Source organism: Chanos chanos, chromosome 16 (assembly GCF_902362185.1).
Source record: "Chanos chanos chromosome 16, fChaCha1.1, whole genome shotgun sequence".
Taxonomy (NCBI): Eukaryota; Metazoa; Chordata; class Actinopteri; order Gonorynchiformes; family Chanidae; genus Chanos; species Chanos chanos.
Window position 1 is genome coordinate 5,882,572 of NC_044510.1, and position 19,332 is coordinate 5,901,903.

The following is a 19,332-nucleotide window of genomic DNA, read 5'->3' on the forward strand; positions in this document are numbered from 1 at the left end:
AAAATAAACGGTTAATGTGGTTTGTACCCTGAGTCTTAGAATATTAGGATGCACACAAAATTCAGATTGGCTCTCATTGAGTGTTGGATATAATGATGTAAGTTACATAAGAGAATTGAAGTATCTGCCTATATTAGGACTACTTCACCATACCTATTTTGTTTAAAAATGGATGACCTTCAAAATAAGATGACCTTGAAAAGAATCCATATTCATAATAAAATGGTTCTTCTAGTACACAGACATAGCTTACCAGTATTAGATACTGGTTGTCTCTGACAATTCAGGTGTTGAAGTTGCTTCAGTTCTCCCGTAACTTCTTCTTGATGACTCTTACTTTGAGCTGGGTCAAACATCTGGATTTGTTTTTGTTTCTTACACATAATGAGTAATTGCCTTTTCTCAGCAGTATGTACTAGATACTTTTCAAAAATGACAAATAACTCTTATAACACTGTTGTTACTATATTTTTTGTTGTAAAGATTCTTTTTGTTCTTGGTCTTTGTGTATTCTAGCTGAAAACCATATGAGTATTTCATTTTGTTTGATTTATTTAAACTTTGTTATTGGATTTTTTTTTATCACTGAAGTTAGCTCATTTGAAGAATCCGTGTATTCTGGGTAGAATATTAACGTATAGGTAATTTCTTCCTGGTGTGTTAGTCCACCAAAATTTTCAAATTTTCTTCTTGTTGCTTACAGTTTGATACTCAATAAGTATGTCTACATCAGGAAAATAGCTTTACATGTTCTCTGAGAGAGCAGTTGGAAGATGCTGCTTTGTTCTGCTCCCTGCAAAAAAGAACAAAGCCAGTATCAACATCATCTTTAAGAAAACCCTGGGTTGGCAGGTTTGTTTGTTTCTTGCTCATTTCAAAATTCAGCGTCAATGGAACTAGGATCATAAATGCCACAATCATAAAACGTAGTTTTGAGTGCTTTGTGGGTAAAAAATACAAAAAAATACAAAAAAAAACAAAAACGAACCAATTAAAAATAAAAATGAAAAGCTTGAAGAGTCCTTTGAAGGGTTAAATGAGGACACAACCTCTCTCCTGATGCCAAATGGCTACTGAGGAGTTATTATAATTATTATTCTAATTATTCTAATTATTCTAATTATTATTATTATTATTATTATTGTTGTTGTTGTTGTTGTTGTCAGGTGGTAGCAGTAGTCGTATGTTGGGTACATGCATTGTGCAGTTCCTTAAATGTTTGTTCAAAGTTGTTCACAGTTCTGTCATAAAGTATGACTCACCTAATGAAAAGTGTCCTGAAGCTTAACAACAAGCTCACGACATACAACCTCCAGCCATTTTAGGTAGATGAACGAAGGAGAGACTTATTCAGAGAAAACAGGCACGCTGCTGGTTATGTTTGCATAAAACACATTTATACACTGAAGAGAAAATTTGCAGGGCTTAGTTTTGTGAAGAGATCACCATTCGAGGGGACAGGATATTTGGAGAAAACTGAATGAGGAGCTGAGGTAAATATGACCTGCACGAGGCCTGGAGAGGTAGTCTAAGCCTCATGAGGACAGGTCCAGGCAGAGGGGAGACAACACAAGCGCAGGAGGGAGAAACGCCACATAACAGTGTGGGTGGATACGCAGACCCACCCACAGGTGGCGTACAGGAGGGGATGAACTGAAATGCAAAGAGAGAGCACACTCACACACACAGAGTAAGCATTAAGAGACTGAGTATCGGTCACTGTTACACTGATAAGAGGTTGACGTTTTTGATGACGTATTTGCCCTATGACCTACTCACAGCAGGCTGGGCTGGTAGACTTAAATCAGTGAAAGGAGTGCTAGTGAAAGGAGAAACCTGGAAATGTTCTGGGTCTTATGTGTGGAGGTGTCCTGACTTAATTTGTCGCCCCCTGCTGTTGGGTTTCTTGCACTGCAGCATCCACCACAGCCCTGTTTGAATTAGCCAATAGTAGAACCCTCCTCATCCCTGTCATTCTCAACCTCAGCAACAACACTGTCCCAAACTGACTCCTGCACACACAGGACCCACCGCCACTGAGAGAGAGAGAGAGTAAAACATGTTACATCAAAACAGCTTTCACTTAACAACTGTATTTATTTAGAAGATACTGTTATCAAGAGTGACCTACATTGCTGAGTTGAAAAGAACTATTAATAGGTTCCCCTATAGAATATAACCTTTCCATGACATTTTACCAGTAATTTGGGGAAATTTAACGTAAGCACAACAGTAGTTTGGGTTAGTCAGAGTTCAGGTATAATGTGAAAATGAGTTTTCTGTTTCTGGCAGAATTATAGGAAGGGGCTCTGCCATTCTCACATCAGTAGGTATATTATTCCACTTGTATTGAACACTGGACAGAAAGGGACACAACATATCAAGGACTTTATTTCTCCCATATTTATCCTCATTGGCTGACATCTTACCTCTCTCTCCTCTTTTGAATGCTGTCTCAATCACTCCATCCACAGCACTTATGGTTCAAGTATTTCACTGGAACCACACTAGATTTTTAGAGTGTCACACAGCACATAAGAATGTTCGATGTGTAACTACACTAAGAGTGAAGCACAACACATGGTAAAGCTTACTGTAATCACACGATACAATACAACTTAATATAAAACACACAATTGCCCTTACGCCCCCCCCCCCCCCCCCAAACGCTGTCACGCACACATTTCTGAAATTTCCACTCGGTTTACAAGCATCCTACAATAACCGGAAAACAGAAATTCATTTCAGTCTATGCACTATTTGAATTCCGTTTCCCACATTGGTATGAATCCCGCTGCTTAGTGGCCCCATTCACACTTATCTCGACTTTAAAGTTATTAAACGTGTGAAGTTGTTAAATCCCAACCTGTCATTGCCACAACAAATCTTACCGTCAAAATATGCCGCATTATACATTTGTAGCACCAAAAGTAAAAATTTGCCGCCGTGGTTAAACATACCTCCAGCTTCTTTGCGCCACTGCACTGAAGGACCTCAGACAAGGGTATTTATTTATTGCTTGTCTACTTGCTCCCCTTAGATATGCCACCTACTACAACGTATTTATTAAAAGGGGCGTCTGCGTGTAAAGAACGGGCAATGACCTTATAGACTTCGTAAGCCGGTAAGTCAAGCGGTAACGCCTTTAGTAGATGCCGACTGAACAAGAGGACACGAGGTTCTTGGAGACGTTCAGGACACCGACAGTACATTTTCACTGCTTTTCTTTTTTAAAATGTCGATTATCCTCAGTTTTTGAGTGATTACTGAGGAACGTCATAAGCTTTCAAGAGAAAGAAGACGTGGAAGAGAAAAAAGCAGACAAGGATAACCAAAAAGAAAGCGAATTAGTTAAGGAAGTCGTCAAACTTTCTATATTGCAATGGAGAGTGATGGGACACCAGGTACGTCATGACGTACGTTTGTGGGCACTGTAAAGATTTTTTTAATCATTATTACATATACATATAATATCATACATATACCCAGTAGGTGATTTCTTATTTTTTAACAGGGGGGCTGGCCCAGTGGTCACTGACACTACTCTATAGAGTAGATAGGGGGCTGGCAGGTTAACAAGGGGGATGCATTTTGGTAATTTTGCTAACAAGGGGGATGGCATCCCCCCTCATCCCTCTACCAATCGCCTGCTGCATATACCTGAATATATTCTCTGTGTTCCAATTCTTTTATCTGTCTGCAGAAGACCAAATTGGAGAGGCTGTGTTGACTGAGTGAGTTTCACTTTTGCTTTAGTCTCATCGCCACTCAGTTTCATTATTTCATGTTTCGTGAGCTGAGGTGTGGCTGTATTGACGGAGGGTCCTAATTAAAAAAGTTTCCATGGTTCCCAAGCTAAGAGTGTTTTATGTCAAAATATTCGGTGTTTTCTTTCTCTTTTGTTTCAGAGCAAATTAGACCTTGTGTCTACAAATTAGACCTTGTGTCTTGTTAGTACAGTAGGAAGTAAAAGTAATTAACAAAATGAAATTCATGTTAAATTACCTATCTGTCTTTTTATTTATTTAGCCTTATCTCAAGAACACAAAAGGGAACAAAAAAGGAAAAAAAAACACATAACGGGCCATACTTCTTCTTGTTAGTAACTCTAAGTTCTTCCTCTTTTCTCCCGTCTCAAAGCGTGGTGCGGGGGAAGGTGGAGGAGGTGACAGAACAGCAGCATGCTGCCCCTGTGCTCCTCCCTGATTCTCAGAGCCCGAGGAACACGCAGGACCAGAAACTGGTCCATCAACTGGGACAAACAATAATGATCATCGGGGACAAACTGGATCAGGACACAGAATTTAATGCGTTAGTCTTTTCTCTTAGCACTTCATCCACTTTTGGGTTCCACTTAAAGGCAAACTAAACATACTTTCACCTTGCCCTATGAGTTGTTTTGAAATGAACTTAAATACTCAAGCATGAATGTGAGTACCACACAGGAAGAAAAAAACAGCGGAGCCAGTTCCAGCTTTACTTTGGCGTACAGTGACATTAATGTACAATGGCAGTTCCCTGTTTGTGTCAGATGTTGGTTTTTAATGCCTGTGTCTATTTCTGTCACTTCTCAGCATGATTGATGGATTGGGGCGTGTGGCAGACAAAAAGAGTTTCACGAAGCTGGTGCAGGAAGTCTTCAGAGATGATCAGATTAACTGGGGAAGGATTGTTGTCCTGTTCTATTCAGTGGGGAAACTAGCCGCCATGGTACCCATTTCAGTTTCCCCTTTGATGTGTGCTCTGTGTTTTACATTTCCCAGAGTCATCAGAGGGGAGAAAAAATAAAACTTCTCTCAGCTGTCTGCTCCCTGACTCACAGACACTTCCAGATATTCTAAACTCTGTAGGTTGAGTTGGACACCATACTATAGTATGTCTGAAGGAAGATGTAAAAGTTGTTTTGTTTTGTTTTCTCGTTTTGTTAGATGGCGCGGGATAACTTCCCAATGATAGACGGTATCATCAGTTTAACCATGGATTTCTTCAGGAGAAAACTGTTGGACTGGATACGCAATGTGGGAGGATGGGTAAGAGGCAACACGCACAAACACACATTCATACAGTGACAGACATTATTCTGTTTCCATTATCGTAAGCCATATTGCTAACATGTATGCATGAATACCATCCATGTTAAAAAGTAATCTTTCTTTCACTTTCTTTCTTTGACATTTCCTTTCTCTGTCCTCTTACGCACAGATAACATGCATCTCAGAAGTGACCCAGTTTTCACTGGAACGTTTCTCAATGTCATCCTTCAACTCCATCTGCCGTTTTTCTGGCGTTATTGGTATTTTCATCACTGGGGTCCTCGTTGGTGCCTTCATTGTGTGGAGATTGAACAAAAACAGCTGAGAGAGAGAAAGAGAGGGAGGAGAGAGGATTGAAGGACAGTAATGAGTTTCCGTTTCAAAAATGCTTCTAGAATCTATGGGTGGGTTTCATCTGTACTGTAGCTTCCTTCACCTGGTTTACGCCTGATTTCAACTTTCCGGACATTTTCTGTTTACATTAGATATGAAGCTTACTAACTGCTCTTTTATCTCATTTCTAATATATTTACAACAAACCATTCTGGATGCCAAATGTCCGTACTAATATCCATAATACTGACTGATGGTACTCTTGTGAAGGGTTAACTGTGCCTTAGCTTAAGACGGCATCATTTTAATGCTTATCTGTAACTGGATTTGGGGATGCGCAAGGCATAACCGTAGTTTTGCTGACGTTATTGTTTGATTATTGAGGAAACATAAGACAATGAATGACAGTGTACCTTTATTTCCCGTGCAGCTCCTTTAATTAGTATAACAATCTAATGTTTAATGTACTAATGTTTTCCTGTGGTTCCAAGTGATCAGACATCATGTTTCTGTTGTCCCCGTGAGGTACGCAGCTGTCAGACACCTCACATACTTTCAGTGCTTTTGATGGAGTTGCAGTCTTGTACCATTGCCATCTGCATCACGGAGGCATCCACCAGTGTGCAAATCAAGTCCACCCAATGCAATGTAATACTGTCCGGTTTGTGAGAACCACAATGTTTCTACCTCTTTGCACAAAACAAGCAAATAAGATAAAGCAGTAGACCTGTAGGAACCTTTTTATATGACTGTTGCATTGCCTTAAAGTTATATTTTTAGATAAAATTCGCACTGATTGTATTGCACAGATAAGATGTATACTTGATTATGGTTACTCTTCAATATGTGTAAGAATCATCTTTGTAACTTACCTCATCTGTAAGTAAGGTTGTTAGCATTCTTAAGTGCCTAGTTGCCAAAAATTCATAACGACTGCCTTATCTATAAACCTGTCAGAGACAAAGAAAATAAAGTGGCAGTTTATCGTTGTAACGTACAGAAATGATAATTATGTTTTAATCACAGGGAGGAAAATCCATTCAGGTACTGAGAATAGCACTCCTGCAAACCTGCAGTGGTTCTGTACATGGTAATATAGGATCTTATTATAGTGACTTGAATGACAATCTGTTGGTTTTGTTCAGTGATTTTACTCATAGCAAACTAATTTAAAATTGAAAGCATTGCTGTCATGCATTTTTTTCATGGCTGAGTTGCAAGCATTTGAAGATTGCATTCAGATTTGTTCTATTCTACCTTTAGAATGTGAATATTTTGAAAGTCTCTCCAGTTTATATATAACGGTGATAGTGGACCTGTGTAAGTAATTCCACTGGTATACTTTTGCATTCTTTTTTAAAGTTATGTAATTTTTTCTGATGTTTTATCCTGTTTCCTAAAGATTATATACTACGATGCAACTTGCCAAATAAACCTGTATTTGGAAAAAAGTGGGAATAATGTTTGCTTTTATGAACGTGTCATATATAACATATTTACCATTTTTAGAAAAATAGCGGGTATGATTCCTTAAAAAGTAAAAGAAAAAAAGAAAGAAAAAAGACATTTATTGAATGCAGGGATAGCTAAAAGGATATCCAGTTTATTCAGTTCATTTCATGGCCTATTAAACTAATGCAGCTATCTGTTAAGTTTACTAGTGCTATAGTGTACAGTGTGTCAACACTGCACTCAAATTCAGCGGAACCAGCACCTCTGCATGACCACACTCAGTGCTTCAGTAAACGTCATTTTCTACCCCACAGATCTGGTCCTGTGATTAGCAATGACATTACTACAACATATTGCAACAATCATCCATAATAACGTTATTCCTGTGTTTGCACATTGTTTTGAGAAGTGTAGAATATTAATAGAGTGTGCAAATTTGGTTGTGCATATATAATTTTTAAATCAGTAACCTGAAAGATTAACTACCAAGCTATCACCAACAGTGAGGCCCTTTTCTTGTTCTGCACTAAATTAAACATATTGTGTTCTTGCCTGTGTTCCTTTTGAATAATGACCATAAAGGCTCATTGACATGTCTTTAGGATTAAATCCCCTATCATTGTACTCTCTCCCCTGAGTGATGATGTCTCCTGTGTCTTTGAAAGCTTGGTCATATAAAATTCTGGAAATATATATGTCTGAAAACAGATCTCATTAATGTGTAAGTACACCACAATACACTCTAAATACGATACTATCCTAACGACTAGAGTTGCATAATTACATAGTCTGAAACCATACAGCAAATATGTCAAGTTCAGAATGACTAATTCTGACTAGTGATGAGAAAATCATAAATGAAGAGAGATGTGCGAGGAAATACACGTTTGGTGAGAAATAACACATCAAAAGTTATCTTTGAGTGGTGGCCAAAATAAATGGTCAATGTGGTTTGTACCCTGAGTCTTAGAATATTAGGATGCATACAAAATTCAGATTGGTTCTGATTGAGCGTTGGATATAATGAAGTAAGTTACATAAGAGAATTAAAGTATCTGCCTACTTCACCACACCTTGAAAAGAATCCAAATTCATACTAAGATGTTTCTTCTAGTACCCACAGATATAGCTTACAAAGTATAGATACTGGTCGTCTCTGACAGTTCAGGTGTTGAAGTTGTTTGAATTCTTCTGTGACGTCTTCCCCATGTCCAGCACTTTGATTTGTTTTCTTGTTTTGTCTATATATATATATATATATGTGTGTGTGTGTGTGTGTGTGTGTGTGTATTTTTTTATAGCGAGAGAGAGAGAGAGAGGGGGGGGGGGGGGGGTGATATAACTCTTACAACACTGAAGTTGTTACTAGTTGACTATATTTTTTGCTGTAAAGATTCTTTTTGTTTTGGGTCTTTGTGTGTTCCAGCTGGACTAAAATTATATGACTATTTCATTTTGTTTGATTTATTTAAACTGTGTTATTGGATTTGTTTGATCACTGAATGCTGAATGTAGCTTTAAGTTTTAATTTGTGAATTTGGGGTAGAATATTAATGTACAGGTATAGTTTTTTTGTTTGTGTGTTTGTTTTTTAACCAGTGTGCCATTCCAACAACATTTTCAAATATTTCTTCTTGTCTCTTCCATTTCAATATTCAATAAGTATGAAACACGTTGTTTTCAGTGCTTTGTGGGTAAGGAATTATACTGGGGGGTAAAATCAAAAACAACAACAGCAACAAAAAAATATCAACGCACGAAGAATCCTCTGAGGTATAATGAGGACACAACCTCTCTTTTGATGCTAAATGGCTACTGGGGTGTTATGATGATGATGATGATGATTGTTGTTGTTGTTGTTAGGTGGTGGCAGTAATTGTATGTTGCCAACATGCATTGCTTAATTACATTAGAGTTTGTTCAAAATTGTTAACGACTCTGTCGTAAAGTGTGACTAACCTGATGAAAAGTGTCGTGAAGATAATCAACAAGCTCGCGACATACGGCCTCCCGCCATTTTAGGTAGACGAACCAAGGCGAGACTTATTCAGAGAAAACAGGCACGTTGCTAGTTGTGTGTGAATAAAACACATTTATACAATTACACCGAAGAGGAAATTTGCAAGGTTTAGTTTTTAGCCTTGCGAAGAGATCACCATTCGAGGGGACAGGATATTTGGTGAAGATTGAATGAAGAGCTGAGGTAAATATGACCCGCACGAGGCCTAGAGGGGTTGTCTAAGCCCCGTAACTAGCACATCACGCAACGCCAAAAGAGTAATAATCTTTTATCTCGCTACCTTTGCTCCTGTCAGTTTACTAACTTTTTACTTTTAATTTGTAGTTTTTATAGCAATGGCAACACATTAAGGTGTTTTAGTCTTTCCGAAGACGTGCTTTCTTTTAAAGAGTCTAGTACATAATTTTATGCAGTTGCCGGACCGATTTGGCTTGCGTAGTTAGCTCGAGTAGACGCAGACGTACTCTTGAGGACGCAAGGGCTGCAGCTGCGTGACTTTCGAGCACACGTAAGACAAAGCACAGTCAGGATATCGAGACTCCAGCTGAATTTACCTGTATTTGAACGTGTTACCAGAGGTCAGAGACGCCGCGGCGTTTACATTGCAGGTATAAGCTAGTGGCAATTATTTGTTTGATGCGGCATCATATTATAATTTGAGCTAGCTATATTAGCAGTTGTGAGTTGACTTGAACTAACCATTAACCACTTTCATTTGTAGCTCGCTTTTTGAACGCTAAAGAGCACCTCCGGTATAGCCTTAAGTAGACACAGTTCGTTAAGTTGGGGGGTGTGTGTGTGTGGTGTCTTCGTTTTGTCCTGGTTGTGAAAATGAAATGCCTTTCGAGAAATGTAAACGACTTCTGAATCTCAGTTAAACAGTACTGCTTCTTTGTTTCAGGTGAAAGATGACCCAGTTTCTTCCCCCTAACCTGCTGGCTCTCTTTGCCCCGCGGGACCCTATACCATTCCTGCCACAGTTAGAAAAACTCCCGCATGAAAAACATCACAACCAGCCCTACACTGGCATAGCTCCCTACATCCGACACTTTGAGGTACAACCACACAGTATCTAGTGTTTTTTTTTTTTTTTCTTGAAGCGTGCATTAAAATATAAAGTAGCCATTGTGTGTGCCTTGGTACTGCTAGTTTAGTGGAGTTCTCTTGCAGCCATTTGTTAATGGTGTGTTAATGGTTTTGCCATTCATAGGATCCCAGAGATGCCCCTCCACCCACCAGAGCCGAGACTCGGGAAGAGAGGTTGGAAAGGAAGGTGAGGGAATGAACCAGTTCCTGTAAAGGGTGTGGGAGTGAGGATGTACAGGTTACTTATGTGGAGTGTGTGTGACTGAAAAGGTGTTTGTGGCAGTACTGATGCAATGCCTCACTGTTTTTTTTTTTTTTTTTTTTAAATCTCAGAGACGAGAAAAGATGGAGAGGAGGCAGACAGTGGTCGAAGCTGAGCTGAAACTCTGTGAGTGTGTTGACTCTGATGGCATCAAAGTCTTCTGCTGTAAAACTTAGTTTGTGACTTTGCAGAACAGGAATGTTGACTTGTCAGCAGACCTGTCTTTGAGACCGTATTTATGTCCACATGTGTTCTGTACACAGGGGACCCTCATAATGACCCCAATGCCCAAGGAGATGCTTTCAAGACCTTGTTTGTGGCTCGAATTGTAAGTGTTATCGACTGAAAAGCTGAAAAGTGTTACTGATTGAAACGTCAGATTGTATGTCTTAAATGTTTGGCCTTGTACCATGCTGCTTTGTTAACCTTTTCTTTTTATTATTTCAATGTAGAATTATGATACTACAGAGTCCAAGCTTCGGCGTGAGTTTGAGGTTTATGGTCCAATCAAACGCGTAAGTTTCGAGTGCTAATGCTAACGCTAATTCAGAAATTAATGTTTCTATTGGCTGACGCATGTCTCATTCCATCTCATGTTCATCTTTCTGTTTTCCTCTACCCCTTTAGATCTACATCGTATACAACAAAAGGACTGGGAAGCCGCGTGGTTATGCCTTCATCGAGTATGAGCACGAGAGAGACATGCACTGTGAGTAGCCAAGAAATCTCAGACCTTATTAATGGTGATCTGTGACTCCCTTTTTAGGGCTGTGTAACACTCAAGAGGTGTGATGTCATAAAGCATGATTACATCACAGATAATTAGAATGTTTAGGCTGACTGAGTCTTGGAGTAGGCTTTGTAAATATCGGGGGGCTGAAAGTTCAAAGCCACATAAGAACAAATAAGTGAGAATCATCTTTTATCTCTTTGCCATCCCAGCTGCAGTTCAATCATTCTGCAGACGCACTTCTAGATTAACTCTGTAGGACTGAGTGACACAGAAAGGTGTGGCCACTTGTATCAAATATGAATTTAAGTACTGGTTAATTTTTTACAAAGAAAAAAAGTTAATGAAATGACTGGAAAATGAATCCCAGAAAATCCACGCCTATTCGTTTCTTAGGCAACGTGAAAGTATGTTCTTTCTCGTCTAGTATGTCAGAGGTTCGGTGTCTTTGTGTGTACGAGTGTGTTTGTGTGTGTGTGGCTGATTCACCGTAAACTCTTCCATGTCTGTTTTTGTGTATGGAGTATTTCTGTCCTCTGTGTGTGTGTGTGTGTGTGCGCACGCATATGTGTATATTTTATCAGGTGTGAGTGTTGAAGTCCAACACACCTGCCGATCAGTAATGGATCTCAGCTGATTTCTTTGCGGGGCAGGGTTGATGCTCTCTGAGTCGTCCTTTAGGCTGCATGTAGATTCCAAATTTATGATGAGTCTTGCCACTCTATGGCATCTCTAACATTTAGGCAGTAGGCCATGTACGAGAGAGTGTGACTTTGTGTCCGGAGCAGGAAACGGTAAGCATAAGGCCAAAAAACTCTTGTTTGTGACAAAGGTTAACAGTCACCTTGTGTCACCACACCCGTTCGTGATTGCTAACCAAACCGTAGCTAATTAATGAAGGCGTTGTTTTATTTCATTTATTTGTCTTAGTTCAGCTGAGGCTGGAATGAGTGAGAAAGAAAGAAGAAAAAAAAGGCCTATTCAGTGTATTAACTGTGTGTTGTTCTCATTGCTACTGCAGCCGCCTATCTCTGATGGCTATTGGCCAGAGCTGGCTTGCAGATCATGGTGATGGGTTTTGATACATCTACACCCTACTACCACAGCTCAGTATATGGTTGGTATGATGGGTTTGTATGATGGGTAAGATTTCTTTACACCCTCATCTACTGCTAGGGGAGAAACAAGGACTAGGTTCAGTGTCCAAAACATTTTTTTTTTCACCTTTCCTCTTTCAATTGAGTGAGTGCTTCTTGTCTCTTTTTTTTTTCTCTTGTGTTAGAGAAATGGAAACTGAAATGTTTTGGCCATTGAATGTCCCCCAGTGTCAGGGTCTAGCGAAGGTCCAGGTGCCCACCATTAGCCTCTTCTATTAAAGCCACCAAACGTTGAGAAGGAATCTGCTTTTATACTCTGTTAGATTTAGACTTTTTGTTGTTGTTGTTAAATCAAAGCATGAAAAGACATCCAGCCTTCTGTTGGTCGGCCAGATGGTTGCAGTCGCCTCTCATACATATGGAGGTGCTCAAACACATTAAGACTCATAAATTATTCAGACGGATTAGAGCAAGAGTATTTTTCCACATTTCAGACAAACAAACAAACAAAAAAAAAGCTTAAAAAAAAAGAGTAACTGGTGTATAGTGGGTGACGTCAGTGGTGGTCGATGCTCACCAGAGGCACTCAGGCATATTTCGCCACAGCTAGTGGACTCCCCTTTGTCGTGCATCTGTGTTTGTTAAAATTCTGTCTGCTCTGTGAGTCAATCCCCCAGCGGGCAGTGGCTGTCGCAGTAGTGTTTGATTATGGGTTAAACCTAGTGGAAAAGATAGTCAGATGAATTCAGTGTTAAAGCTTTTGGGTAAATGCCTCACTGTAGGCACTATACGTCGACTCCTACGACGTTCTGAACAGTAGCATTTCAAAATTCTCCGCGACTCTGTACGTCTAAATCTTCCAGAGTATTTCTTCCTTAATTTGCACTAACACACATTGTGATGGCTTTAATGGAGTAGGCTAATTGGGGAGATTGCCCTTAACAGACTAAAACCAGTAAAAGGAACCTACACACACTTGCACATAGAGTTAGGCACAGATGGAGTCAGAAGATTTTCATATAGTTGGGCACAGATGGAGTCAGGGAAGATCTTTCAGCAGTTCCTTATAGACCTGTCACATGCCCTAAAACACACAGGAGATAAATGGCTGATCCTTGTTCAGCAGACAGCATTCTCAGAGTTCCTGTCAATATCCTGATCCTTGTTCAGTGGATTCAGGCCTCTCCTTTCCATAACTCTTGCTCATTAAGACATTCTGAGGGATATGAGGGATTTAGAGGTCTGCTTAGATGGCTTCATTTTTTTTAACCAAACTACAATGGGGGGGGGGGCACAAATTAGTTAAATTAGTTTGAATCACTGTCAGTGTGCTATTCAGACCATTTAAATTCAGTGTCTATTATTTAGCACAAGTGGTTTAGCATCAAATATTTCCTTTAAATAACATTTTTACTTATGTCTTGAGTTTTAATAAAGCCCTTGCATTGCATTGGAAGATGAAGGGTTTTTTATTGGTTGTTGAGGGTTTTAGGTAAGGCCCTCTAATTGGTTAAAAAAAAGAGAGGGTTAATGGTAAGGCCCTCTGATTGGCTAGGATTATTAGGGGTTTTGGTAAGGCCCTGTGATTGGATGGAGAAGTTAGGGAGGATTAAACCTTGAGGGTTGCTGGTAAGGCCCTCCTATTGGGTACATTCTCTACACACTTCCAGCGGATCTTCATCCTCTGCAGTACAAGCTAGCAAGATGGATCGCTGTCTTCTATTAGCAGTCTTCTATTAGCAGTTAAATTTTACCCAGTTGTTCTGACTTACTTTTTTGAAAAAGAAGAAAAAAAAGTACAGGGGTGTCGGGTAAGGCCCTCTGATTGGTTAGCATATTGAGGGTTGCTGGTAAGGCCCTCTGATTGGTTAGGATATTGAGGGTTGCTGGTAAGGCCCTCTGATTGGTTAGCATATTGAGGGTTGCTGGTAAGGCCCTCTGACTGGTTAGGACGTTGAGGGTTGCTGGTAAGGCCCTCTGATTGGACAGAATTGATACTCTTCATTCTCTGGGGTGCAGATCATTGTAGCTAGTTTAATTTTACCCAATTGTTCTGTCTCTTTTGGGGAGAAAAAAAGAATACAGGGATGTTGGGTAAGCCCTTCTGATTGGTTAGGTTTTTGAGGGTTATGGGTGAGGCCCTCGGATCAGCTAGGTCACTGAGGGTTATGGGTAAGGCCCTCTGGTTAGGTTAGTGAGGGCTATGGGTAAGGCCCTCTGATTGGTCAGGTTAGTGAGGGTTATGGGTAAGGCCCTCTGATTTCTTAGCTTGAGGGTTATGGGTAAGGCCCTCTTATTGGTTAGGTTAGTGAGGGTTATGGGTAAGGCCCTCTTATTGGTTAGGTTAGTGAGGGTTAAGGGTAAGGCCCTCTGATTGGTTAGGTTAGTGAGGGTTGTGGGTAAGGCCCTCTTTGGATAGAATACGTTTCCTTGTAAAGCGATTGGATGTTCATCCTGGAAAGTTCAGTACCAGAGTAGCAAGATGGATCACTCCTGAAGTTCCTCAGTGTAAAGAAAAGGATCGCCTGATCTCTTGATCCTGGTTCAGTTATGTACTGTGTGTCAACGTGTGGCATCTTTGTATGTGCACTGCCTGTGGAAAAACACCAGTTTTGGTTGGCAGCAGCTGGAGGCACCATGCTACATTACGAGATGGTTCCGGCAGTTTACATTACCCAAGTGTTGTGGTAAGATAGTGCATCAGGTGACGTGGTAAGATACAAGAAATAAAGGATTGCTATTTAAACATTAACCGTGAAGATGCCATTTATGACTATTCACCAGGAAGCTACACACACACCTCAGGCTTATGTAAGGACTCTGGTTTAATGTATTGTACCTAATTGAGATTAGGCACATTAAAGTGTTTGTAGTGCAGTGTATTGGAGATAATACAGTAAATCTGAGAAACAAACTTTGCTTTGACGTGTGTTTTTTTTTTGTCTTTTGTTCATGTGTGATTTTGTGAACGCGAGGATGTTTCGCTAAGGCTAATTGCTTAAGGGGGTGTGTGAGTGTGTGTGTGAGAGAGAATCTGTTTTCTTATGTCAATTTAAAAGTATGCATAACAAATAATCTTGAAGTTAAATTTGCTGAAATTGTCTTTTGCACTTTGAAACAGTGCTTTAAATAATCAGTGCAGATAGTGAGTAGGCAAAGTTCAAATGGGCACTGATGCACCATGTCATAAGATTTGCATCTGCACTACATATGTAATATGTATATTGTAGAGAGGCAGAGATTTTTGGTGAGTGAAAATGGTATGGCAGCCAGACTTAATAGTATTTGGAGAACTCATTTAAAAAAGGATTAGAGATTTGTCTCTTTCCACAGCACAGTGTGAGTGTCCACCTAATAGAAACATTTTGCCCTCTGAAATAGTTTCTAGGCAGTTTTAACAGTTTGAGAACATTCTGAAATTAGTCGTTTCTTTTAAGAAGACAAATTTTGAAGAACAGCGAGGAATAGGGGAAAAATCTACCGTCTTGACAGCGTTTCACATTCAGTCCTACAGTTCCCACAATGCCCCACTAGAGGCTCATCCAGCCACTCTTATTAGACAGTCCCTCCAATGCATCATGGACAGTTGAGTCAAAATTCCGATTATCTTCAAGGTTGTATTGCACAACAAAGATTTTGATTAAAACATTGGAACTCGGCACCAAATGAGATGATATGTAAAAAAAATTTTTTTGACAAATTCTAACGGGTGAAACACTGCACCTCTTTGCAAGCTTTCCTAATGTAGGAAGGCATTCTGAGGTTTCATATTTACTTTATTTTTCTATGTACTTTTCTTACTTTGCAAAGATAATGTTTTTAAAATGTTGTATTGAGGGGGGAAAAAAAAGCCATGGGATTCCTATGTGTGAATGAAAAATCCCTCTTCACGTGGATGGATCCAGTGGGATTGTGAAAAGGGTTTTCCATTGGTTCCTCGTCAGCTGTTGTCTTTGTTCCACAGACCCACCTCTGGGCGACCATTTCTCCCTCTCGGCACGCCGAATTCTCTGGTCCAATATCCAGCTTTCAAATAAGTGAAACCTGTTAAACGCAATATTAAGTTGTGAAAAGGTGCTGAACATATGGAGATTGTGCTGCCAGACTGAATATTTGAACTGGTGGCCCTGCCCTTGACTCTATTCTTCTTCCGATAAATAACTAAAAGCATTTTTCAGCGTAAACATTCAAATTTCACATGGATTTTCACGTCATAGTGTGATATCTGTGAAAGTGAATAAGCTTTTGAAATTGCTAGTAGATGGTGTACATTTGTTGCATACCAAGTTCAGTCTCACTTTAAAAAAAAAACAAAAAAAAAACCTGGCAGTACATACGTATTGAGAAAAATGTTACGGAACACAGTTTTTTTTTTTTTCTCCCTGCAACTCTTTTCCTTATATGTCTGCAATAAGGTAAGAGTCTGCTTTTCAGATGCCTTAAATGTTTAAATACGCTGTATCCAAACAAAGGTATGTAGCTGGAGTACACCCTTACAGCGGCGTCATGACAACTCATGGGCTTTTTTTTGTTTTTCTCCTTCTGTTTTTCCTTTGTTTTCGATTCTGTCCCCCCCACCCCCCCCCCTCACTCTGTCCCTTCTATTCACTCCTCCTTTGTCCCCGGCCCCCCCCCCCCTTTATCTCTCATCCCCTCCCCCACCCAAACTCTTCAGCTGCGTATAAGCATGCAGACGGGAAGAAGATTGACGGGCGTAGAGTGCTTGTGGATGTGGAGAGGGGACGGACTGTGAAAGGATGGCACCCCCGCAGGCTAGGTAAAGATCTCTCTCTTTTTGTTTATAAACCCTTTGCTTTCCTTTACCTCAATCAGTTTTTGCTATAAATAAAACAAAACAGAGCTCATATTTTGCGTAAACTTACATACACTGTGAAGCTACAAACTGATCTGAGTAATAATTTATAAGCAAGGCAAGGGTTTTTTTAGCATCAAGAAATAGGTTTAGATTTGTTGGCAGTGATGAAGGTTTTAAAAGGAAGTTTCAGTTTGTATGTGCTGTTGGCTGATGTTAGTGGTCTGTCTGACTGGGATCTTTCTTGCTGATGCACAGGTGGTGGTCTGGGCGGTACCAGGAGGGGAGGGGCAGATGTCAACATTAAGCACTCCGGTAGAGATGACACCTCTCGTTATGATGATCGACCAATTGGAGGGTGAGTTTGGTGGAACTTTGTGTCTTTTTTTTTTTTTTTTTTAACCCCAGAGACAATAAAACACCTTGTTGGACCTCTTATACATCATGTGATATGAGAGTTAACTTTAAATCCTTTCGGACAGATTTTATGACGGAGCGTATTATGGTGTAAGGCAGCAGAGTTTGGTCTGAATGCTTGGAAATTCTTTGTCCATGAACATGTTATAACTAATAATCTTCCCCCTGTTTTTGTTTCTCTCTCTCTCTCTCTCTCTCTCTCTCTCTCTCTCTCTCTCTCTCTCTCTCAGTGACCGCGACCGTGATCGCGACCGGAGAGATCGCAGCCGTGAGCGCGATCGCGACAAGGAACGCGGCGAACGCCGACGTTCCCGGTCCAGAGAGAGACGCCGACGCACCCGATCTCGCGAGAGAGAGAGGGGAGCAGGGGACGAGGGCGTGGCCGCCAGCAGGCGGAGAGACAGGGAGAGGGAGCGCGGGGCGGGAGATAGCCGCAGTCGCGAGAGGAGCAGAGACAGGGATCGCGAGAGGAAGAGGAGGAGCAGGAGCAGGGACAGGAAGAGAGACAGAGAGAGGGGGAAGGGGGCGGACGCAGGAGAGGAGGGTGTGGGCGGGCTAGCCGACGGCATGATGGGAGAAGGGGGAGAGAGAGGGATGGATGACCCCAGCGGGGGAGAGCCAGGGCGGGGAGACGAGGGGGGACTGGACGGGGAGGAGCGAGGGAGAGACCGCGACAGGGACAGAGAGAGAGATCGGGATAGGAAGCGTAGCCATAGAGACAAAGACAGAGACAGGGACAGGGAGAGGAGGAGAGGCGACAGGGACAGAGACCGCGAGCACAAACGCGACAGGGGAGACCGCGGCGACCGCGGTGACCGCAGAGAGGACCGTCACTCCTCTCTCCTCCCGCCCTCCGGTGATCAGGAAGGCTTGGGTAACGGGGATGAAGAGCGGGTTGATCACGCCCCTCCCCGCTCCGAGGAAGGCTCTCAAGACGGGATGATGATGATGATGGATCAGGATTCCATGCAGTCGGGAGAAGATTACACATCCAACGAGAACGGATACAAAATGGAACCCCAGGCCGAGGAATACTGACAGGGCTGGGGTCAAGGGTTAAATGTGAGAGGTTAAGGCTCCTCAAAATGCCACAAAAATAGCATTTTTCTATTAAACCCCCCCCCCCCACCCCAGCCACCCCGTCCCTGCTCCCAAGTGTCTTCTTACGATGCACTGCTCCTTTGTGAGTCTGGGTGATAATGTGTCAACACAGTACTGATATTCCAAGCTCCTCTCATGTGGGCTGTGTCCCTTCAGCTGTCTGATTGGCCCTCTGATCAGAAAATAGGAATAAATGTGAATGTTTTGGGCTTTTTTTGTTTGTTTGTTTGGTTGGTTGTTTTTTGGGGGTTTTTTTAGCCTGCTAATGTTATAAATCCACTTGAAGAAATGCAGACCATTTTGATCCCAAGTCTTCTCGGTGGTTGTGTCTAAATTCAGATTCAACTCTTGAAAAAGAAAAAAAAAATCAGTCCAGCTATTCTGTGCTGTTCAGTGTTGCCATGGGCAACCAGGGGAAGTTTTGGGAACGAAATTAGAAGCATCACTCACTTACTCTAAATTATTTGTTGGTTAACATGTAGCCTTAATGCTATGTGTAGGAAAAAAAAAACAAAACAGTTAAGGCTTGTTCAGTGTTCATGACTTTTTGCTGATTGGTTGGTCTGTTGGAAACCTTTGGAAATCAGTTGACTTATGTAAGACAAATCAGGCTTTGTTAAAATTTGATTTCTTCTCCTCCATTGTTCCCGTGGCAGGCCAGAAGCCATGTTGTATCATGTAAGAGTTTTTGTTGGGTTGTCCCCCCCCCCACCCCCCCCCCCCCCCCTTTTTTTTTTTATTTGTGCTTTTGTGGACCACACAGGTCTGTGTCCTTAATATCTGACATCAAAGAAAGTAAATACAATGTTCTTTTCAAATGAAAGAAATGGATTACTGTAGGTTCACCAGTATTTGTTCTTGAAGGTTTTTTTTTTTTTTGTAATTATTTTTTGTTTAAACTGAAAACTTATGTGAACCACTCACCGTTTTGTGGCATCACTTGGTTCTGTTCAACATCTTCATTATCTTAAATAAATACTTTTTTTTT

The 19,332-nt window shown here is 40.9% G+C and overlaps 2 protein-coding genes across 2 annotated transcripts; both read left to right on the forward strand.

Moving 5' to 3' along the window:
* The first annotated feature begins 3,382 nt into the window (after window positions 1-3,382).
* Window positions 3,383-5,358, forward strand: LOC115829877 (apoptosis regulator BAX-like). Its single transcript, XM_030794049.1, has 6 exons — window positions 3,383-3,404; window positions 3,704-3,734; window positions 4,141-4,311; window positions 4,575-4,710; window positions 4,929-5,030; window positions 5,203-5,358. The coding sequence occupies exons 1-6, from the start codon at window positions 3,383-3,385 to the stop codon at window positions 5,356-5,358; spliced, it is 618 nt and encodes a 205-aa protein (XP_030649909.1).
* Window positions 5,359-8,841: 3,483 nt separating this feature from the next.
* On the forward strand, window positions 8,842-19,045 carry snrnp70 (small nuclear ribonucleoprotein 70 (U1)). The gene is made up of 10 exons (XM_030794096.1): window positions 8,842-9,021; window positions 9,740-9,893; window positions 10,049-10,111; window positions 10,258-10,312; window positions 10,450-10,514; window positions 10,639-10,701; window positions 10,814-10,895; window positions 16,689-16,790; window positions 17,085-17,184; window positions 17,474-19,045. The coding sequence occupies exons 2-10, from the start codon at window positions 9,747-9,749 to the stop codon at window positions 18,279-18,281; spliced, it is 1,485 nt and encodes a 494-aa protein (XP_030649956.1). The 5' UTR covers window positions 8,842-9,021; window positions 9,740-9,746; the 3' UTR covers window positions 18,282-19,045.
* The last annotated feature ends 287 nt before the right edge of the window (window positions 19,046-19,332 follow it).